This window comes from Saimiri boliviensis, chromosome 6 (genome assembly GCF_048565385.1).
Source record: "Saimiri boliviensis isolate mSaiBol1 chromosome 6, mSaiBol1.pri, whole genome shotgun sequence".
Classification (NCBI taxonomy): domain Eukaryota; kingdom Metazoa; phylum Chordata; class Mammalia; order Primates; family Cebidae; genus Saimiri; species Saimiri boliviensis.
The window spans coordinates 73,847,829-73,871,643 of record NC_133454.1 but is presented as its reverse complement, the minus strand read 5'-3'; the positions used below and the strand labels follow the sequence as shown (position 1 = coordinate 73,871,643).

Here is a 23,815-nt window from a genome sequence, read left to right as displayed (position 1 = left end):
GCCTCTTGCCACCTGACAGCTTCAGGTTCTAAGTTAAGGCTTCTTTCAGGCCAACTAACAAAGGACTGTTGGCTCAGTAGGACCAAAGCCCTCCCACTGACCCTGTCTGACCACATTCCTGCTCCTTACCCAAGTTCAACTAGGAACAGAGGGAGTGCCCAGAACCTATTTCAATGGGCCACAGGCTGCCAGCCATCCTGCCCCCAGGCTCTGAATGATCCAAGCCTCAGGCCAACAGTACCCTGATCCTCAACAGAGACCCACAGTCCCAGCGTCCCTGTGGAGGCTCAGACCTCCATCTGCTCCCTCTCTGAGGAGACTTCCATCTCCTCCCTCTCTGAGGAGACCAATATCACCCAATCCAAGGTTTGGGAGAATTGGAGGGTCACGGAAACCTTCTCTACTGAGCTTGAGCCTGCTGTCCTAGGCCAGATCCAGGAGGCCTCTGTCCAGATCAGACTCAGACATGGGAAACTGAGCTTCTTCCACTCCCTTCTCCTCCTGGCAGACAACTCCCCCAACAACCCCCACTGCCTGACCACCATGACTCCTCAAGCTGGGCTTCCCTCTAGACCAAGCTGGGGCAGACAGATATGACTTAATATTAAAAGACCTAGGACCCAATCTCCCCTCGGGACTCATGCTTCCCTCCACTAAGGAGACCCAGGAATGGGGTGGGGGTGGGGGCCTCACTAAGCAACACTCACACTTGGTGCTGAAGAATCCGGGGTTTGGGTTGAAGGCTGCAGCCAGACTGGGACTGTTCTAAGACTGGAGGGTCCCACCCCCTGCTCCTCAGGGCCTGCCCTCCCGCCCACAGTACCCAGTTCTCCATGCCTGCCCAGGCACACATCCTTCCCAGGATCAACAAGCATATGTCATAAATCCTAGAACACTCTGCAAAGGTAAGAAGTGATAGTGGTTGAGGTCAGCTGGCAATAGCTTATTTGGTAGTGATGGGGGCAGGGACCTTTTTAAGAGTTGTGTCCAGGTATATAGGCAGGTTTCTAGGAAGGGAAACAGAGAAAGCAGAAAAGGATCTGGCCCTTTTTCGTTAGAGCAGGACTGAGAGGACTTGTTGGGCCTCACTGGAGAAATGGCTAAATCCTATGAAATCCTATGATGATAGAATCAGAATGCAAAAGAGACCTAGACAAGCCTGAATATGAAGTATCAGTGTTCAGCCTGTACCTGTACAGAAACAGCTAATGGCAGCTCCAGCTGCATCAACAGAATTCTAACAGCCAGGAATAGGAATGAACAGTCCTGCTTTTGCCTGTACTGCCCAGGCCACCTGGAGTCCTATACCCAAATCAACGCCCAGCAGAGAATAGTGAATAATGGAGCTAAGTTCAAGGGCACATTCAGGGTAGGGAAAAGCCTGGAGACCATGTGCTGGGAAGGTTGCCTGAAAAAACTGGAGCTATACTACCTAAGAAGATAGACTGAAGGGCCCTCGTTACTGTCTCCTTGTCTCTTTAGGGCTGACCTGAAGCCACGAGAAGAGAATAGTTCTATGGCTACCAAAGCAGAGCCAGGGCCAAGGCAGAGATTCACTGGAAAGTAAGTACATACTCACTATAAGAAAAAGCTTCGGCCGGGTGCGGAGGCTCACACCTGTAATCCCAGCACTTTGGGAGGCTGAGGTGGGCGGATGGCAAGGTCAAGAGATTGAGACCAGCCTGGCCAACATAGTGAAACTGTCTTTACTAAAATACAAAAATTAGCTGGGCATGGTGGCGCACACCTGTAGTCCCAGCTACTCAGGAGGCTAACGCAGAATTGTTTGAAGCTGGGAGGCAGAGATTGCAGTGAGCTGAGATTGCGCCATTGCACTCTAGCCTAGCACCTGGCGAAAGAGCGAGACTCTGTCTCAAAAAGAAAAAAAAAGAGGCCGGGCACAGTGGCTCACGCCAATAATCCCAGCACTTTGGGAGGCCAAGGTGGGTGGATCATGAGGTCAAGATATCAAGACCATCCTGTCCTGGTCAACATGGTGAAACCCCGTCTCTACTAAAAATACAAAAATTAGCTGGGCATGGTGGTACGTGCCTGTAGTCCTAGCTACTCAGGAGGCTGAGGCAGGAGAATTGCCTGAACCCAGGAGGCAGAGGCTGCAGTAAGCCGAGATCGTGCCATTGCACTCCAGCCTGGGTAACAAGAGTGAAACTCCGTCTCAAAAAAAAAAAAAGCTTCAGGCCCAGTGCAGTGGCTCACGCCTATAATCCCAACACTTTGGGAGGACAAGGTGGGTGGATCACAAGGTCAGCCTGGCCAAGACCCCGTCTCTACTAAAAATACAAAAATTAGCCTAGTGCAGTGGCAGGAACCTGTAATCCCAGTTCCTCGGGAGGCCAAGGCAGGAGAATCACTTGAACCCAGGAGACAGAGGTTGCAGTGAGCCAAGATTGCACAACTGCACTCTAGCCTGGGCAACAGACAAAGATTCCATCTCAAAAAAAAGAAAAAAAACAAAACGAAAAAGCTTCAGCCTGACCAACATAGTGAAACTCCGTCTCTACTAAAAAATGAGCTGGGCGTGTGGTGGTGCATGCCTGTAATCTCAGCTACTCAGGAAACTGAGGCATGAGAATGGCTTGAACCCAGGAGGCAGAGGTTGCAGTGAGCCAAGATCGTGCCACTGCACTCCAACCTGGGTGACAGAGCAAGACCCTGTCTCACAAAAAAAAAAAGAAAGAAAAAGCTTGGGCTAGGCACAGCGGCTCAAGCCTGTAATCCTAGCACTCTGACAGGCTGAAACAGGAGGATCACTTTAGCTCAGGAGTTCAAGACCAGCCTGGGAAACATAGTGAGACCCCATCTCTATTTGGAAAAAAAAAAAAAAAAAGACGCTGGGCACAGTGGCTCATGCCTTTAATCCTAGCACTTTGGGAGGCTGAGGTCAGGAGTTGGAGACCAGCCTGGCCAAGGTGGTGAAACCCCGTCTCTACTAAAAATACAAAAATCAGCCAGGTATGGTGGCTGGTGTCTATAATCCCAGCTACTTGAGAGGCTGAGGCAGAAGAATTGCTTGAACCCAGGAGGCAGAGGTTACAGCGAGCTGAGATCATGCCACTACACTCAAGCCTGGGCAACATAGGGAGACTCTGTCTCAAAAGAAAGAAAGAAAGAAAAACGCTTGCTAATTATTAGTTATTAAGCTTCCTTAGAAGACCCTACCTGGGGAGGAAGGAAGCTCCCCATCACTGGGAATATGTCAGTAGAGGCAAAGTAATCAATTATAGATAAGTTGGATTAGCTTGCTTCTTTTATTCCTAGGGCTGTCCATTTCTGGGATACTCTGAGTGGGAAATTCAGAGCAAATATAAAAATTCCCAGGTGGAGCCAGGCGAAGTGGCTCAAGCCTGTAATCCCAACACTTTGGGAGGTTGAGGCGGGCAGATCACCTGGGGTGAGGAGTTCGAGATCAGTCTGACCAAACGTGGAGAAACCCCGTCTCTACTAAAAATACAAAATTAGCAGGGCATGGTGGCACATGCCTATAATCCCAGCTACTCGGGAGGCTGAGGCAGGAGAATCGCTTGAACCCAGGAGGCGGAGGTTGCAGTGAGCCAACATCACGCCATGGCACTCCAGCCTGGGCAACAAGAGTAAAACTCCATCTAAAAAAAAAAAAAACATTCCCAGGTGAAACCAACACTGTAGTCCCAGGGAGTGGGGACAACATGCCCTCATGGTCACAGACCTAGTACTGCTCCAGAGGGACCAAGTACTCCAGCAACTATCTATATCTTAATTCCCTAACTGGTATGCCAAGAACAGATAACAGGTACGCCAGGTATACAATAACCTAGCTAATAGGTTATTGATCCTATTAGCCCTCAGCGTCAGCCACAAGGGGCAGAACAAATAGCCTAGTCTGTTTAACTTCATATGCCATACAAATATTATAATATTGCTTGGACTATGATTGACTTATACCATGCCTTCCTTTCCCCAGAGTACTGGGCTAGGGAGTCCTAATCATATATTCAACAAACACTTTCTGGCCAGGCACAGTGGCTCACGTCTATAATCCCAGCGCTTTGAGAGGCCGAGGTGGGAGGATCACTTGAGGTCAGGAGTTCAAGACCAGCCTGGGCAACAGTGTGAGATGCCATCTCCACACATATACACAAAAATTAGGTGGGCATTGTGGTGCACACCTATAATACTAGCTACTCAGGAGGCTGAGGAAGGAGGATCGCTTATGCCCTGGTGGTTGAGGCTGCAGTGAGCTATGATCATGCCACTGCACTCCAGCCTAGGCAACATGGTGAGACCCCGTTTCCACACACAAAAAATTTTTTTAATTAAGCTGGGTGTGTTGGCTGGGCACAGTGGTTCATGCCTGTAATCCCAGCACTTCAGGAGGCCGAGGCAGGCAGATCACAAGGTTAGGAGTTCAAGCTAGGTGTGGTGGCTCACACCTGCAGTCCTAGTTACTCAGGAGGCTGAGGTTAGGAAGACTGATTGATCCCAGGAGTTTGAGACTGCAGTGAGCTATTATCACACCACTGTACCGTGGCCTGGGCAACAGAATGAGACCCCACCTCTAATACAAACAAAAAAACCCAAATACTTTCTCACTCAAATGCAGTGTCTCCTCAAGGAGATCCTCATCTGGTGGGAAAGACAGACACAAATATGATGTGACAGAGTGATAACATAGGGAATCGTGAGCACCCAGAGGAGGGAGTGATTAAGTTAGCTCCACGGAGGATATCGAGACGTTTTGGAGCTAGATGGGCAGGGTTTTGCCTGGTGATCAGGAGTCGCTAGGGTAACAAGTACATCTGATGCATTATCTGAGATAAACACTAGGTCAGGAAAGGGTAATCCTCCCCTCAGATCACCTGGTCACCCCTTTCTTCCGGTTTTGTTATTTCTGATAGCTCCCAGCCCTGGGTCTCATCAGATTGGGTGTCCATACCTCAACGCCCTTGTCTACCCACTGAAAAATGAGGAGGAGGGAAAACTTCGTCACATGAAGAAAAGAAGTGGGGCTCCACCCTTGGGCCAGGCTCTGTGGCTCACGCCTGTAATCCCAACACTTTGGGAGGCTGAGGCAGGCAGATCACGAGTTCAAGAGTTTGAGACCCTCATAACATGGTGAAACCCCATCTCTACTAAAAGTACAAAAAGTAGCCGAGTGTGGTGGTGTGCGCCTATAATCCCAGCTACTCAGGAGGCTGAGGCAGGAGAATTGCTTGAACCCGGGAGGCGGAGGTTGCAGTGAGCTGAGATCATGCCACTGCACTACAACCTGGGCAACAGAGTGTGACTTTAAAAAAAAAAAAAAAAAAAGTGGGGCTCCACCCCATATTGCAGCTAGACCCCACTGCTAGTCCTAGCCATTTCTCTGAAGCAGATGCTTTTTACAGGAAGGGGGGATTCAGCTGGCTAGGGGGCCTTCAGAACTCTGAGGGAGCCCAAGGGTCCATGTGCAGAATCTGCCTCTTCTTCACCAAGAGCACCCAGGCTAAGATCACTTCCTGCCTTCCAACCTGACAGTCTCTTCTCCTCCTTCTGCTCCTCACACTTCATCTTCCCTAAACTACCTTCCCATCCTTCCTCTACCTAGGGCTCTACACTAGCCCTGGGATGGAGCAGGACAGGAATTATCAACTCTATTTTGTTTTATTTTTTAGAGATGAGGGTCTCACTCTGTCATGAGGCTGGAGTGCAGTGGGACAACTATAGCTCACTGCAGCCTCAGACTTCTAGGCTCAAGTGATCCTCCCACCTCAGGCTCCCGAGGAGCTAGGACTACAGATGCACACCACCATGCCCAGCTAATTAATTCTATTTCAGACATGAGGAAACTGAGGCTGAGTCTCTGTGTCTCAGGTAATATAGAGTCAGTCAATGAATTAGGAGCACTACAGAGTTTGACACATGTCCCACCCCATTTACTCTGATATCCTAGAGAAAGTAGTCTTACATCTTTCTTCTGTATCCCTGTCCAGAGGGTACACAGATATCTATGGAACCTCAGAGGGCATGGGACTCACCCCAGGACATATACACATGTACACATCAGACCTCCATGCAGACAGGCACAGATATAGTCTCTCTCACATACATACTCCACTCAAAGCCATTATATAGTGCCATGCCCCTCACAATCACCCACACGTATACTGAATCACATTCCCACAGAGACAGGCACAAGTGCACAGTGCTACATTAAGAGACCCAAAATACTCTGTAGCCCAGTCCTTTTCTCTCTCCACTTCCCAGAAAACCCTGGGGTTCCACAATCTGCTCTTCTATAAAGTAAGGATTTGGCTCTTGGTCTGCCCACTTCGGTGACTCCAGCCTCCAGAAGGCGGAGTGAGAATAACCCTTGAGATATCAATTTGCAAGCATCCCCCCAGCAGCCCCGTATGTTTGATGAGCCCCAATGGAAAGCTGGCTAATCTTGTTAAAAGAGATTCAAGATCTAAAGAAGATCCAGATCAACCTGAATATGAGGTATCAGTGTCCCCATGCCCTACCCCACAGTGTGTGGCCGTTGTCTCCTTGAAGTGGAAGAGCAGGGACCAGAGGATGCAGAAGAGGAAGGCGACAAGTGGACAGCAGACCGTGACCAGCGCCACCAGGGTGAAGCGGAGCCGTACCAGGGTCCCATCCCGGTCCAGTGGCAGTGGGACCTGGTACATCTTGTCAGACCTGGGGATGGAGTGGCATGCTGTCAGGGCCCCAGGCAGCAAGGCTGGGACTCAGTGATAAAGTCAGCCCTTGTGCTCAGTCCTAAACTCAGCTGTATGCTATGGGGTGGGCAGTCTGAGTAAGAAGTCACCTAAACTTGGATAGCTCCTGCCCTGGATGAGGAAAACTGACTCAGAATCCCAAGACAACATTCCACCTCAATTTCAGAGGGAAGACAATGAACCAAATCTGTGCTAGGATGAAGCTTGAATGGATTGGGAGAGCTTCTCCTCACCCATCTCTACCTACCTTGACAGGCCTAGGACTACAGGAGCTGCTTTAACTAGTCTCTCCTTATTTCAAGAACCAACCTTAGGCCAACATGGTGGCTCACCCCTGTAATCCCAGCACTTTGGGAGGCTGAGATGGGTGGATCACCTGAGGTCGGGAGTTGGAGAGCAGACTGGCCAACATGGTTAAATCCCATCTCTACTAAAAAAACAAAAATTGGCTAGGTGTGATGGCAGATGCCTGTAATCTCAGCTACTTGGGAGGCTGAGGCAGGAGAATCACTTGAACCCAGAAGGGGGAGGTTGCAGTGAGCTGAGATCATGCCATTGCACTCCAGCCTGGGCAACAAGAGTGAAACTCTGTCTCAAAAAACAAACAAACAAACAAACAAAAACCCTAAAACATACCAGTGGATGAAATGGCCCATCTCCTCCCCTAGGCCTTTGAGCCTCAGGCCCAGCCTCCAGGCTGCAGGGCCTCTCAACAGCTTTTATTGCTTCCCCACTGGCCCTGCTCCCTCCTGCACCTTCAGTCCCCTCCCAGGCTCTGTGTGCTCTGGATGCCTACACCACAGTCCACAGCAGCAGAGATTCCATGGAAGCTGACAGAACCCTGAGCTCCCTGCTTGTCCCAGCCTGCTCCCTCACGTGCCCTGAGGGTGAAAGGCTTTGCAGAATCAGGTCTGGTGCTAGCCTGGGCTTGCTGTTTGTTGGAAAGAGCTGCTTGGTCAGCTTCTGGAGGCTTCCCAGTGCCCAGAGGGCTGTCTGCCACCCTCCTGTGAACAGATGAGGGTTCCTGAGGACTGTGATTTCTCCCTTAGATAAGGGTAGCTATGGTCAGGAACTATAATAACTAAGTGTATACCAACAATCCTAGCCCAGATCCCCACAGTGTACAAAAGAGAAAGTCGGGGCAGGAATCTGCTCAGGATCACAGAGCAAACAGATACATATGTGACCCAGAAGAGTTACACACTGCAACTCTGGCCTTCCTTGACCCCTTCCTCTCTGGATCAGAGTTCAAGACAGAAAGGTCAGGTTAGGACTGGAGTGAGAGAAGCAGAAGCGCCTGTTCAAAGGAGGTAAAAAAAGGAAAAACCAAATTCTACATAGATAAGCCAATTAGTCCTATTCCCATTGTAAAGACAGAGAGGTCAAGACACTCAGTGAGAGAAAGGCTCTTCCTCAAAGCCCTATGCTAAGCCAGAGGGAAAGCCATCCCTGGAACGTTGGCTTATTGTTGCTAAGCTAGGGCTGGCTCCAGACACATAAAGAACATGCCCTTCTGGGCTCAAAGGCCTTGTCAAATCAAATCCCAACTCTTCCTGACCCCTCCCACAGGACTCTCTCCTTTAGTTCCACCCTCAAAAAGAGCCTTTTTTCTCAGTTAGGTTGGCATCCTGGCATTCCAGAACACACCAGGTGGCTACGCCTCTACATTCTCACCCATTTCCTTCCAGCTGCCAGGCCTGATCGGGCAGCCTACTCCAATTGCTCAAGTTCCTCTCTCCCTTTTTGGGGTATCAAGGATCTCCCCAGGGAGCTAGTGACCCAGAAAAAAAACAAACACCTTCCCTGGATCATCCCTAAATGGACTCTTAAGTCTCTTAAGGCTCTAGACAGGGAACATCTTCCTCACTCAGCCCAAACCCAGACTGCTGTTGCAGTAGCACTAGTGTTCCCTCCCAACATCCCACCCTGAAGGCTGCAGCTCTAGATTCCTCAGGAACCACTAGGATTCCCAAATTGAAGACTAGATCTTCAGGGAATGAAGAGGCACTGCCCAAATCAGGGGTTGACGAGGAGGTTCAAAGGACAGTCTGTTCCAATGCTTGGAGGTATGCCTGGCCTCCCATTTAGCTGTGTGACCTTGGGCAAGCCATTTAACCACTCAGGATTTGTTTCCACAGTTCTGCAACATGAGAATCACATGTTCAGATTACTTCTAAGGTCCTTTCAACTTGGTCATTCTACTCCACACCTCAGGGTGGAGCTGAAGGGCAGTTGTTCAGCCTGCAGACAGCTCTACCTTCCTCACAGGTACTACTTAGCTGAAAATTGCTTTCTTTGGAGCTACCTAAGCTCCAAAATCCCTAGAGATCTTCTCAGCCTCGAGTCTGAATCCACATTTACTGACTGCCTACGGAATACTAGGTCCCCTGCTATGTACTTGATATACATTGTCCCTTTTAATCCTTACCGTAATTCTATGAAGTAGGTGCTATAGCCTGTATATTTCCATTTTACAGATGAGGAAACTGAGGCTTAGGGCGGTTCAAAACACTCAAGGCCAAGTTTGAATGGCAGAGCTGCCATTCAAAACTAGTCATGGGGTCCCACTCCCGGGGTCCCATCTTCCCCACCTAGGACTCCTGACCAGGAGGCTCCTCGGAATAGAGAGAGAGAGAAACCCCTGCACACCGGCCCCAGGCTGGCGAGGGAGAAGGGGGCCAGCTTGGCCAAGTCCAGAGAGCAGCAGTTCCCGGGAAACAGTGTGTAAGATTAGGAGGGCAGGCACCAGGACTCCCAGAGCATGGGGCCCAGCCCTGCAGAGGCCGGACCGCGCGGCCAAGCTCCCCCGAGTGGGGCTACCCGGCGGCTCAGCACACCCACGCCCATACTCACCGAGACGGTGGTGGCGAGATTGCCGGCCGAACCCGGGATCCCGGGAGGGCCGGGGTCTAGGGCGGCCTCCGCGGACTGGTCGGAGCGCGAACGGCGGGGGCGGGGCCGGCGCTCTCGGGGCGGAACTTAGAGAGGAAACTGCGCCCAGATCCTCCGCTGGCTCCTCCCCGTTTCTGGAGACCCCCCCAACCTCCGGCTCTCCCCTTAAATCTGGCGTGTCTTCCAGCCATGCTCTACAGCCCAAGTCTGCCCCCAATAATTTCGGCTGTGTGAGGGCAGCAGGAAGGGCGCTGGACACCTGGGTTTAGCATGTTGGATAGGCCACCTTGTCGCCTTACCTCTCAGCTGTGTTCCATCACCTGTTGAAAGAACACAAAATTAATTCAACAGGGGCCCGATTTCTCTTTCTCATCCGCCCGTCTCTCCTGCCCCGCACCTCCATTCTAACCGAATTATCCAGCCCCGCCCTTCTAAAACATTAAGCCAGTTTCCTCCCAGCCTTGGCGCCCTTCCCCTAGACTTTGCTTGCCAGGACGGTTGGGGACACTTCAGCAATAGGAAGAGCACCTTTGCAGGCGGTGAGACCCGATGAGGCCCATCCCAGAAACTCTGACCTAGTGCTGTTCCCGCCTTTGATCAGGAGAGGGCGCCCTGTCTGTTCCACATAAGGCAGAAAGAGGATCTCCAGCCACCAGCCTTGGGTCTCCCACAATGAGAGGATCGATCACCAAAAGCCAGCTGCCAGAATTCCCTCCGTACCCTGACCCTGACTGACCCATAAAACAACTAGAGGGGGACCCCTGGTTCCCTTTGCAAAGACAATCCTACCCCAACAGGGAAGGAGAGTAAAGGGACCAAGAATCCCTTCTGCAGGCACACTGTGGGGTTGTCAGAGCACCTGCATCAGGTGGAGAGCCTCTAAGCTACCCAGCCATAGCTACCATCGCACTTTCCCACTTTAATCCTCACAGCAATAACATATTCTCAGCACCCAGTATGTCCCAGGCATTGTTACTTTTCATGTTATCTCATTTATTTCATCCTCATAAAACCCTGCGAGGTACTTTTATTTATTTATTTATTGAGACGGAGTCTTGCTCTGTCACCCAGGCTGGAGTGCAGTGCTGTGATCTCGGCTCACTGCAACCTCGGCTTCCCGGGTTCAAGCAATTCTCCTGTCTCAGTCGCCTGAGTAGCTGGTACTACAGGTGCATGCCACCATGCTCAGATAATTTTTGTATTTGTAGTACAAACAGGGTTTAACCATATTGGTCAGGCTGGTCTTGAATTCGGTGATCCACCCACCTCAGCCTCCCAAAGTGCTGAGATTACAGGCATGAGCCACCGCACCCACCAGTAGATACTATTAACATCCTCATTTTACCAATGGAAAACAGGGAAACCAAGTTACCTGTTTACACAGATAATAAATATCAGAACCGGGCCAGGCGCAGTGGCTCAAGCCTGTAATTCCAGCACTTTGGGAGGCCGAGGCAGGTGGATCACGAGGTCAAGAGATCGAGACCATCCTGGTCAACATGGTGAAACCCTGTCTCTACTAAAAATACAAAAAATTAGCTGAGCATGGTGGCGTGTGCCTGTAATCCCAGCTACTCAGGAGGTTGAGGCAGAAGAATTGCCTGAACCCAGGAGGCAGAGGTTGTGGTGAGCCGAGATCGCACCATTGCACTCCAGCCTGGGTAACAAGAGTGAAACTCCGTCTCAAAAAAAAAATAATAATAAATAAAAGATAAATATCAGAACCATGACTCAAGTATTGTTCCTGAAATAATTCCCATAATCCACTATATGCTGTTAATGCCACTTAGTATTTGTTGATTAATTTGCCAGAGCTCTTTTTCATGCATTCACTTTTGTTCATTCACCCAGCCTAGGCCCTCTCTGTGACAGGCCTCAGGTGAAGCAATGATGGAGGACCCAGAGATACCTCATTGCACTCTGAGAGGCTCTGAAGTCTGGAGAGAGTGTGTACTCTTATTCTAAGATGATTGTCTTATTCTAAAAATGATTTTTCTTGATTTTGAATTCTCCCCTATCCTGCTCCTTAAGGTCCAGGGCAAATGGATCAGTAAAACTTTGCAAAAAGTACCACTTCCCTCTAATTTTGGCAACTAGATTCAGGTTTTCTGCTTTGGGGCTTCATGTCATCCTCTTTGTTTAGCCCCAAACCAGGGGTGTCTGCTCCTGGCCGTTGTTCCTTATCTTAACACCTTGTCTGTTCCCTTGGTCTTAAGTATCATTCCCTAAGGCTGGGTCCCCCTCCCTGCCTCTAGACCACCCCCAATGCCCAAACCTTGAAGTGCTCTAATTATTTAGACCAATTCTTTAATTCTGTAGTCCCAGCTATTTGGGAGGCTGAGAGAGGGGAATTGCTTGAACCCAGGCAGTAGAGGTTGCAGTGAGCTGAGATTGCACCACTGTACTCCAGCTGGGCGACAGAGCAAGACTCCGTCTCAATAATAATAATAATAATAATAATAATAATACAAAATACAAAAATAAAAAGAAAATATGTGTTGGATTGATTTAATGGAACTAGGTTTTGAAGAATGGGCAGTATTTAGACAGGTAAGCAGATTGAGGAATTCCTAGAAAGGGGACAGAGTGAGCATGGCTAGGGTAGGTGTAGAGGCAGGGACATAGACTGCTAAAGACAACCAGCTTCAGACCAAACTCTGCCACTGCCTCCCGGGAAGCTTCAGGAAAATCACTGCTTTTCCTGGGTTAAGGAGGAGTTATTCTTGTTCTTCTCAAAGATCTTTTTCATGCCCAAGACATCCTTCCTGGATGGTTTTAAACCACCCACCCCCAGCTCACTCATCTTGCTCTAGCACCACTCTGACTCAAATAGCAATTAAATCTTCCCCTGTTCATCTGCTTGTTTCTCCATTCATCTAGCCTGGAATGTTCTCTCTTCCTGTCTCCATCTCAGGAAACTATCCTTCCTGTAAAGGTATTTATTAGCATGACACTTTGGTAAGTTAAGAATGTGTGTGCTGGGCTCGGTGGCTCAAGCCTGTAATCCCAGCACTTTGGGAGGCCGAGGCGGGTGGATCATGAGGTCAAGAGATAGAGACCATCCTGGTCAACATGGTGAAACCCCGTCTCTACTAAAAATACAAAAAATTAGCTGGGCATGGTGGCGCGTGCCTGTAATCCCAGCTACTCAGGAGGCTGAGGCAGGAGAATTGCCTGAACCCAGGAGGCGGAGGTTGCAGTGAGCCGAGATCGCGCCATTGCACTCCAGCCTGGGTAACAAGAGCGAAACTCCGTCTCAAAAAACAAAACAAAACAAAACAAAACAAAAAAAAAAGAATGTGTGTGTGGCTGGCTGGGCACGGTGGTTTATCCTGTAATCCCAGCACTTTGGGAGGCCGAAGTGGGCAGATCACAAGGTCAGGAGTTCGAGATCAGCCTGGCCAACATGGTGAAACCTCGTCTCTACTAAAAAACGCAAAAATTAGCCGGGCGCGGTGGCTCATGCCTGTAATCCCAGCACTTTGGGAGGCCGAGGTGGATCACGAGGTCAAGAGATCAAGACCATCCCGGTCGGTCAACATGGTGAAACCCCGTCTCTACTAAAAATACAAAAAATTAGCTGGGCATGGTGGCACGTGCCTGTAATCCCAGCTACTCAGGAGGCTGAGGCAGGAGAATTGCTTGAACCCAGGAGGCGGAGGTTGTGGTGAGCCGAGATCGCGCCATTGCACTCCAGCCTGGGTAACAAGAGTGATACTCTGTCTCAAAAAAAATAAAATAAAATACAATAAAAAAATTAAAAAATGCAAAAATTAGCTGGGTGTGGTGGTGGGTGCCTGTAGTCTGAGCTGCTAGGGAGGCTGAGGTTTGAACCCAGGAGGTGGAGGTTGCAGTGAGCCAAGATGGCACCAGTACACTCGAGCCTGGGCAATAGAGCAAGACTCTGTCTCAAAAAAAGGAAAAAAAAGAATGCACTTGGTAATTGCTAGATAGATCACTAAAATAATACTAATATAAAAAGAGAATTTAACTTTCAAACTGGTATAGTAGGAAAAAGGGGCCGGGTAAGGTGGCTCACGCCTGTAATCCCAGAACTTCGGGAGGCTGAGGTGGGCGGATCACCTGAGGTCTGGAGTTTAAGACCAGCCTGGCCAACATGATAAAACCTTGTCTCTACTAAAAATGAAAAAGTTAGCCAGGTGTGGTGACACATGTCTATAGTCCCAGCTACTAGGAAGGCTGAGGCACAAGAATTGCTTGAACCCAGGAGGCGGAAGCTGCAGTGAGTCGAGATCACGCCACTGCACTCTAGCCTGGGTGACAGAGCGAGACTCCATCTCAAAAAAAAAAAAAAAAAAAATCTGAATATACCAGTAAATTCATTAAATACATTAGACTAAATGCTCTCGTTAAAAGCCAAAGGATTCTCACAGGAATTCTAAAAATCCAATTAAATGGATTTACAAACCTCACCCTTCCTTACCAAGTCATAGGAAAAGAAGGGAACCAACATTTACTGAGTGCTTACTATGGACCAATTCTGTGTCCAGTCCTTTGCAAATTCCATTACCTTTTTGATCTTCACAACCACTTTACAAAATACAAAGTATTGGCTGGAAGTGGTGGCTCACATCTGTAATCCTAGCACTTTAGGAGGCTGAGGCAGACAGATCACTTAATTAATGTCAGGAGTTCAAGATCAGCCAGGCCAATATGGTGAAAACCTGTCTCTACTAAAAACACAAAAATTAGCCAGGCATGGTGGCAGAAACCTGTAATCCCAGCTACTTGGGAGGCTGAGGAAGGAGAACTGCTTGAACCCAGGAGGCAGAGATTGCAGTGAGCCAAGATTGCACCACTGCACTCCAGCCTGGGTGACAAAGTGAGACTCCATCTCAAAAAAACAAAACAGGCCGGGCGCGGTGGCTCAAGCCTGTAATCCCAGCACTTTGGGAGGCCGAGGCGGGTGGATCACGAGGTCGAGAGATCGAGACCATCCTGGTCAACATGGTGAAACCCCGTCTCTACTAAAAATACAAAAAAATTAGTTGGGCATGGTGGCGCGTGCCTGTAATCCCAGCTACTCAGGAGGCTGAGGCAGGAGAATTGCCTGAGCCCAGGAGGCGGAGGTTGCGGTGAGCCGAGATCGCGCCATTGCACTCCAGCCTAGGTAACAAGAGCAAAACTCCTCCTCAAAAAAAAAAAAAAACAAAAAACAAAATACAAAGTGTTGTGCCCATGTCATAGACAAGGAATTGGGGCACAGAAGAGTTAAATAACTTAGGCAAGATATAAAAAGTAGATCTACAACTTGAACTTAGCTCTGACTCCAACTCTGCTGCTCCTCTGGAAGGAAGTCTCATCCTTCCATGATTCTGCAGTCCTTACAGGTCTGTCTGCCCCCTAAGCTAATTCTTCACAGCTGCATACAGTGAGTTCTCAGGTCATGTGTACGAGACTGGTGCTCCTAGGACAAAGCTGGACTTTCCTTAGCTCTGTCTTTCTTAGCCAGGATAATGTTGAGCTGTGGACATCTTGGGGCTCGTGATGTCCAGGACAAGGCTTGGCTTCAAAAGCGTTTGTAAGCATGCACTGAACTCCTTGACTTTAGAATGGAAGAAGGAAGATGATGATAACCCAAAGGGGTGTCATCAGAATTTAGACAGAGTAGGAGTGGGTGGGAAGGAACCCGGGGCTTCACAAAGATGTCCTTCCCCAGCCAGGAATCCTGGGAATGATGAGCCATGGGGCCACTTGCCTACCAAAGTACCCAACAACACAGCTTTAGAAATCACCAAAGTCACCAGGCGCAGTGGCTCACACCTGTAATCCCAACACTTTGGGAGGCCAAGGTAGGTGGATCGCCTGAGCTTAGGAGTTTGAGACCAGCCTGGCCAACACAATGAAACCCCATCTCTACTAAAAATACAAAAAATTAGCTGGTGTGGTGGCACGCACCTGTAGTCTCAGGTACTCAGGAAGCTGAGGCAGGAGAATCGCCTGAACCTGGTAGGCGGAGGTGGCAGTGAGCTGAGATCATGCCACTGCACTCCAGCCTGGGTGAAGGAACGAGACTCCATCTCAAAAAAAAAAAAAAAATCACCGAAGTTACAGGAAATTCTTCCCTGGAGCATTCCTCATCCAGTACGTATTCCTCCAGTCTTTCCACAAGTATGCACTATTTTCCTGCACACCTACTTGTGCTTTGGACTATATGTACTCACTTGCTCACTCATTCAAGACATTTCTTTCAGAACCATTTTATAGCAAAAGAAAAGAAAAGAAATAGGCCAGGCGCGGTGGCTCACGCCTGTAATCCTAGCACTCTGGGAGGCCGAGGTGGGGTGGATCACCTGAGGTCAGGAGTTCAAGACCAGCTTGGCCATCATGGTGAAACCCCATCTTTTAAAAAAAAAAAAAAAAAGAAAAGAAAAAAAGACATTTCTGAGTCCTCTTTCAGTGTCAGAATCCCCATGTCTTAGAATATTCAGAATGGGAAAATGGGAACTCAACATTTTTTTTTTTTTTTGAGACGGAGTTTTGCTCTTGTTAACCAGGCTGGAGTGCAATGGCGCGATCTCGGCTCACCGCAACCTCCGCCTCCCGGGTTCAGGCAATTCTCCTGCCTCAGCCTCCTGAGTAGCTGGGATTACAGGCACACGCCACCATGCCCAGCTAATTTTTTGTATTTTTAGTAGAGATGGGGTTTCACCATGTTGACCAGGATGGTCTCGATCTCTTGACCTCGTGATCCACCCGCCTCGGCCTCCCAAAGTGCTGGGATTACAGGCTTGAGCCACTGCACCTGGCCATTTTTTATTTTTTTAAGAGACAGGGTCTCGCTATGTTGCCCAGGCTGGAGTGCAGTGGCTATACACAGGCCACTAAAACTAGTAGGCAATCCCACTACTGATCAGCATGAGAGTTTTGACCTGCTCTGTTTCCGACCTAGGCGGGTTCACCCTTCCTTAGGCAACCTAGTGGTCCCCCGCTCCTGGGAGGTCACCATATTGATGCCAAATTTAGTGCAGACACCAGATCAGCATATCGCAGTACAGCCCAGAACTCCTGGGTTCAAGCAATCCTCCCACCTCAGCCTTCCGAGTAGCTGGGACTATAGGCACACGCCACCACGTCTGGCAACATTTTTATTTATTTATTTTGAGACAGAGTCTCCCTCTGTCACCCAGGGTGAGGCTGGAGTGCCGTGGCACAATCTCGGTTTACTGCAACCTCCGCCTCGTGGGTTTAAGTGAGTTTCCTGCCTCAGCCTCCCTAGTAGCTGGGATTACAGGTGTGTGCCACTACACCTGGCTAATTTTTGTATTTTTCATAGTGATGGGTTTCACCATGTTGGCCAAGCTGGTTTTGAACTCCTGATCTCTGGTGATCTGCCCATCTCAGCCTCCCAAAGTGCTGGGATTAGGGGGCTCAGCCACCGTACCTGGCAACATTTCTTTTTTTTTTTTTTTTTTTGAGACAGAGTCTTGCTCTGTTGCCCAGGCTGGAGTGCAGTAGCATGATCTCGGCTCACCGCAGCCTTCGCCTCCCAGGTTCAAGGGATCCTCCTGCCTCAGCCTCCCAAGTAGCTAGGACTACAGGCGCTTGCCACCACATCCAGCTAATTTTTGTATTTTTAGTAGAGATGGGGTTTCACCATATTGGCCAGCCTGGCCTCAAATTCCTGACCTTGTGATCCACCTGCCTTGGCCTCCCAAAGTGCTAGGATTGCAGGTGTAAGCCACCGTGCCTGGCCCCGGCAACATTTTTTTTTTTTGAGACGGAGTTTCGCTCTTGTTACCCAGGCTGGAGTGCAATGGCGCGATCTCGGCTCACCGCAACCTCCGCCTCCTGTGCTCAGGCAATTCTCCTGCCTCAGCCTCCTGAGTAGCTGGGATTATAGGCACGCGCCACCATGCCCAGCTAATTTTTTGTATTTTGAGTAGAGATGGGGGTTCACCATGTTGACCAGGATGGTCTCGATCTCTTGGCCTCGTGATCCACCCGCCTCGGCCTCCCAAAGTGCTGGGATTACAGGCTTGAGCCACCGCGCCCGGCAACATTTTTAAATAATGCAAACAATATCATTTATTGAGGCCTTCCTTCTGTGTGCCTGGTACTATGCTAAGTGGTTTACATGTATTCTCTCATTTAATTCTCACTACAACCCTGTGAGGCAAATACAGTTGTTATCCCCATCTTATACGAAAGAAAATTGAGGTTCAGAGGGGTTAGGAAATTTGCCTTTTCTTTTCTTTTTTTTTTTTTGAGACAGAGTTTCGCTCATTACCCAGGCTGGAGTGCAATGGCGCGATCTCGGCTCACCGCAACCTCCGCCTCCTGGGTTCAGGCAAATCTCCTGCCTCAGCCTCCTGAGTAGCTGGGATTACAGGCACGCGCCACCATGCCCAGCTAGTTTTGTATTTTTAGTAGAGACTGGGTTTCACCATGTTGACCAGGATGGTCTCGATCTCTCGACCTCGTGATCCACCCGCCTTGGCCTCCCAAAGTGCTGGGATTACAGGCTTGAGCCACTGCGCCCGGCCGCCTTTTCTTTTTTTTTGAGACAGAATTTCACTCTTGTTGCCCAGGCTGGAGTGCAATGGTGAGATGTCAGCTCACTGCAACCTCCGTCTCCCAGGTTCCAGAGATTCTCCTGCTTCAGCCTCCCAAATAGCTGGGATTACAGGCACGCGCCACCACATCCGGCTAATTTTTTGTATTTTTAGTAGAGACAGCATTTCACCACTTTGGTCAGGCTGGTTTAGCACTCCTGACCACAGGTGAGCCAACCACCTCAATCTCCCAAAGTGCTGAGATAGGTGTGGGCCACTGCACCTGGCCAGAAATGTGCCCAAATTTCTTTTTTTTTTTTTTTTTGAGACGGAGTTTCGCCCTTGTTACCCAGGCTGGAGTGCAATGGCGCGATCTCGGCTCACCGCAACCTCCGCCTCCTGGGCTCAGGCAATTCTCCTGCCTCAGCCTCCTGAGTAGCTGGGATTACAGGCACGTGCCACCATGCCCAGCTAATTTTTTGCACTTTTAGTAGAGACGGGGTTTCACCATGTTGACCAGGATGGTCTCGATCCCTCGACCTCGTGATCCACCCGCCTAGGCCTCCCAAAGTGCTGGGATTACAGGCTTGAGCCACCGCGCCCGGCGCTCCAAATTTCTTAATTAAATTAAATTAATACAATTGAATTCGATTAAATCTGCATCCAGATTTAAACCAGGTGGCTGATTCAAAGTCCAACACTTCTATTCCCCAAATGAAGAAAATAATTCACTCATTCATGCATCGAGTATCTAATGTGCACCTACTGTGTACCTTGCCTTAAGGACACCAAAAATAAGTCAGTCAGTAGAGGTAAGCCTTAAAAATAATTGGGTTTGAAGATTAAAGGGCAAGAAATCAAAGGTTCTGGAGGGCAGTGATGAAGCTACTATAACTATCCAGGGTGAGTTAATGATTTTCTAAAGTCCAGCAAAGGCAAGGGAGAGTGGTTGTAAAGGAGGGGTGTTTTGAATGGAGGAGTTGGGGGAATGTGGCTGCAGTCAGGTGTTCAAAGTAACTTTTCTATTTGGCCAACCATATGTTGATTTTTTTCTTCCTTCAAGTATCTACTGAGCACATACAATGTACCACGTTTCTTACACCCACTATCTTATTCCATCTTTACAATATCCCCCCTTTTTTTCCCCAGACTGGGTCTCCCTCTATTGTCCAGGGGGGAGTGGAATGGCTATAGTCACCGCTCACTGCAGGTTTAACCTCTTGGGCTCAAACGATCCTTCTACCTCAGACTCCCAAGTAGCTGGGACTACAGGTGTGTGCCACTGCATCTGGCCTTAGCTAATTTTTTGTATAGGTGGGGACTCACTATGTTGCCCAAGCTGGTCTCAAACTCCTGGGTTCATGCGATCCTCCTACCTTGGACTCCCAAGTGCTGGGATTACAGGTGTGAGCCACCACTCCCAAACTCCCATTTTTTAAACAAACAAATCAGTTATCTCGAATCCCTTGCCATCACTTTAAGCCCAGAGGGATTTAAACTCATTTACCTTGGGGTGGAGGGGTGGGACCAAAAAAAAAAAAAAAAAAAAAAAAACAACTCATTTACCTGTTGGGTAAAGCCCATTTCAATTTTGCATTGATGATCCACAAAGAGATGGTGATGGAGGTTGCTGTAGTTTGAGATTGCTCTGGAGTCCAGTGGCAGGGTCTCTGTTCACTGCAACCTCCACCTCCTGGGTTCAGGCGTTCTTGTGCCTCAGTAGCCGAGTAGCTGGGATTATAGGTGCCCACCATCATGCCTGGCTAATTTTTTATTTTTAGTAGAGATGAAGTTTCACCCTGTTGGCCAGGCTGGTCTCGAACTCCTGGCCTCAAGTGATTTGCCCTCCTCTGCCTCTCAAAGTGCTGGGATTACAGGTGTGAGCCACCAGCCCAGCCAGTATACACTTTGTTTTCTGAGCACAGCTCCTGCTATGAGGCTCTGTCACTAAAGAGGTATAGTTTCTAGGAAATGCCCACCTACCTTTCACTCTTGTAATATTAGGCTTCTGCTCTGGGTTAGGCCCCAGGAAGACTCCAAGAACCCAAGGCACAGAAAACCGGAGGGTAAATAATAGGACACAACGTGACAGGGCTATAACAGAGGCCTGCCCAAGCGTTAGTTCAACTCGCTGGGAAATCTTGGCAGATGTACCAAGAAGGCCCATTCTTTTTTTTTTTTTTTTTTTGAGACGGAGTTTCGCTCTTGTTACCCAGGCTGGAGTGCAATGGCGCGATCTCGGCTCACCGCAACCTCCGCCTCCTGGGTTCAGGCAATTCTCCTGCCTCAGCCTCCTGAGTAGCTGGGATTACAGGCACGCGCCACCATGCCCAGCTATTTTTTTTGTATTTTTAGTAGAGACGGGGTTTCACCATGTTGACCAGGATGGTCTCGATCTCTCGACCTTGTGATCCACCCGCCTCGGCCTCCCAAAGTGCTGGGATTACAGGCTTGAGCCACCGCGCCCGGCCCCCATTCTTTAGGAATACGTAAGAGTTCGGCTTGGTGCGGTAGCTCATGCCTGAAATCCCAGCACTGTGGGACGCCGAGGCGGGGGAGTGGGAGGAGGATGACCTGAAATCAGGAGTTTGAGACCAGCCTGACCAATATGGTGAAACTCCGTATCTACTAAAAATACAAAAATTAGCTGGGTCCCACCTCAAAAAAAAGAATAGTTCATTGGGCGAGGTGGCTCACACCTATAATCCCACCACTTTGGGAGACCGAGGCGGGGGGATCACTTGAGGTCAGGACTTCGAGACCAGCCTGACCAACACGTTGAAATCCAGTTTCTACTCAAAATACAAAAATTAAGTGGGCCTGGCGGGTGCCTGTAATCCCAACTATTAGTGAGGCTGAGGCTGGAGAATTGCTGGAACCCGGGAGGCACAGGTTGCAGTGAGCCGAAATGGCACCGCTACACTCCAGCCTGGGCGACAAAGCAAGACTTCATCTCAAAAGGAAAAAAAAAAAGAAGTAGGGGGCTCTCCCGTGCGCTGGGAAAGACATTCCAAAAATCCCCATTTGTACTAGGCACTTTGGTGGGCCATTCCCTTAGGGCAATGCTCCTAATGTCTGTCCCAGAAATTCGGAGAGGGAAAGAATGTGCTGGGGCAAGCATGGGTCAGGAAAGAATAGGGTCAGGATCTAGGCCCCTGAAGCAGCCGCAGGCAAACTCTTTGGACAGACAGACCTCCCGGGAGGGTCCTCAAACTCCGCACGTGGTCTGGCCTGGCCGGCAGAGACGAGAAAGCCTTCCCAGCAGCGCCCGCGGACCGGGCCAAGGAAAGGGTCGAATAGTTACCATGCCATTCTGGGGCGGTCTCTCTCATTGGCCCGAGCTCCCGCAGCCCGAGTCTCAGGGCTCCAAGGCAGGAGGCGGAGTCTCTATGTTGCGTCACCACTGTTCCCCACACCCCGCCGGTGCTTCCCAATCTAGCCATTCACAAGCCCACTTAGAGAGGCCCTGTGTGACGTCACTACTCACTCCCGTCAACCGCGGCGGCGAGGGGGCGGGACCCCACGGCCCTCTTACCGCTCCTCCCCTGTACCTCCCCTAACTCCTTGTGCCCCTCCCCTTCCCTCTCGCCCCTTCCGCCCCGAAGACCGCCCTCACGTTCGGTTTCAAAAGACGCGTTGCCCAATGAATAACAGGGCCGACCCGGAGTGGCGGCCAGGTCCACCAATGCGCGGACGGAGAGGGCGGAGCGCCTCCAGCGAGCCTCTGACGCCGGGCGGCGTGTGACGCAGTCGGGCCCTCTGCGCGCTGCGCCCGAATTGCTGGTCGGTAGCGGTGGTGGTAGCGGCGGCGGCGACGGTTTCGTGGGGGCCGCGCGCTGCACCGTGAGCGCCGGGTGGCCGACGGGCCCGTGTCCGAATTCCTGACATTTCCTTTCCCCCACAGAAGCGCGGTAAGTCGGGAACCTGAGATGCCGCGGCCGAGACCGGCAGGCTCCTCCTCCCTTCCGGGCGGGCGGAAGCGCAGGGCGTCCCAGGGCCTCTCCGCGCCGAAGTCTCGCGCCGCGGCGCACACCTTCTGGCCTGAGAGAGGGGCGGGGCCCAGGACCCTGCGTCTCGGGGGCCGGCTCTGGAGGCCCTGGGAGGGAATGGGCATCGATGGGATCTAGGCCTGGGGGTTTCCAGTTGTAGCCCACGCGAGTAGGCGTCTGTCTGGTTGTACTCATTCATTCGTTCGGCGGTGTTAGGACCCCACGGTGGACTGGGCTTTGTGGAGTCGGTTCCTTGAGACTCTGAATATGGGCTGCCCCGCACTTCCTTGACCGTCATGTGGGGATGGGCTTTATTTGCTTTGGCTTCTCCTTAAGGGAAATGGGCACCTCGAGAATTAGGGTGAGTCTGAAGTTTGTTAGATTTTTAAGCTAATATCTGAGAATAGGAGTCGGTTTGGTGGAGCAAAAGGTTCCTTTCTGTTTTTCCACGTGTTCCGTGTAAAGCCAGATGAGGAGAAAAATGGAGTTTCTGGATTACTATAGCCATAAAGAACTTAGAAATTGTTTAAGTCAATTCTCCTACCTTACATCGCAGTTCTGTCGAGGGGGAAACCGAGGTCCGGAGTAACAGGCAGGATTAGCCAATGCCAGATCTCTGACAGTCTAAAAATTTTTCTGCTTGGATATTTCAGTCTCCCATTATTAAGAATTACCTTTAGGAAGTCGATGCGGATGGGGGATGTTAGGTAGCTGGACGTAGATGGAGTCTTCATAGCGTTTTCCATTTAGTTGCTACCAGCTCTGTTTACGGAAGGCGGAAGCTTCGTTAGTAGAATCCTAACCTAGATCTCGACAACTAAGCTTAGAAGATAGTTAAAGAATGTCAGTGATGTTATGTATTGGAAACAAATCGGTAAAACTACAAGCCATTGTTGGCCTTTCTAAATCTGAATTTTTTGACTTGTGTCAGCTGCTGAGGACTCGCAGTCAGTGATTTATAACAGTATTGGAATAGAAAGCAGAAAATATTGACAAGGCTTGAAAGCTAAGCAGGAATACGTTTGTAGTAGTTGTATCTTGGAACTCATGGCTCCGTTCAGGTACAGAATGCATAGTGAAGTATTATAGAATAAGGTGAGAAAACAAAACTCCATTTTGGAGGAAGAAGTTATCAGAAAGAAAGAGAGAGGGAGGGACAGAGGGAGAAAGGAAGGGCGGAAAGGAAAAGAACAGTAATCATTCCCTGTGACAGTCTTATAAATTCAGGAAGAAGCTCTAGTTAGTTAACTGGGTTACAGAATGTTTACCTGGTGGAGGAAGTTGGGGTATTTAAAAACCAAAACTAGAGATTCAACAGGATAAAGGTACTGGGAACCGGGTGCGGTGGCTCATGCCTGTAATCCCAGGACTTACGTTGGGAGGCCGAGGTGGTCGGATCATGAGGTCAGGAGTTCCAGACCAGCCTGACCAACATGGTGAAACCCTGTCTCTACTAAAAATACAAAAATTAGCACAGTATGGTGGCGCATGCCTGTAATCCTAGCTACTCGGGAGGCTGAGGCAGGAGAATTGCTTGAACCTAGGAGGCGGAGGTTGCAGGGACCCAAGATCGCGCCACTGCACTCCAGCAAGACTGTCTCAAAAAAAAAAAAAAAAAAAAAGATCGGCCGGGCGCAGTGGCTCAAGCCTGTAATCCCAGGACTTTGGGAGGCCGAGGCAGGTGGATCACGAGGTCAAGAGA

The 23,815-nt window shown here is 49.8% G+C and overlaps 2 protein-coding genes across 19 annotated transcripts in view; one reads left to right on the top strand and one right to left on the bottom strand.

Annotated features, from left to right (window-relative positions):
* PGAP2 (post-GPI attachment to proteins 2) overlaps window positions 1–21,640 on the bottom strand; it is a 30,782-nt gene extending 9,142 nt beyond the window's left edge. For 2 of the 14 annotated variants that reach the window (XM_074401002.1, XM_074401003.1), the window contains exons 1-2: window positions 9,908–10,965; window positions 6,501–6,675 (exon numbers count right to left, since the gene is read on the bottom strand). In XM_074401002.1, coding sequence (XP_074257103.1) covers window positions 6,501–6,665 — 165 coding nt within the window. In that variant the 5' untranslated portion in view covers window positions 6,666–6,675; window positions 9,908–10,965. The other 12 variants (XM_010334253.3, XM_010334258.3, XM_003923403.4 and 9 more) reach the window with 11 other exon arrangements.
* Window positions 21,641–21,867: 227 nt separating this feature from the next.
* NUP98 (nucleoporin 98 and 96 precursor) overlaps window positions 21,868–23,815 on the top strand; it is a 123,264-nt gene continuing 121,316 nt past the window's right edge. For all 5 annotated transcript variants that reach the window (XM_039470971.2, XM_074400995.1, XM_039470970.2 and 2 more), the window contains exon 1: window positions 21,868–22,035. The gene's annotated coding sequence lies outside the window, so the exon portion shown is untranslated. The remainder of the gene's footprint in view (window positions 22,036–23,815) is intronic.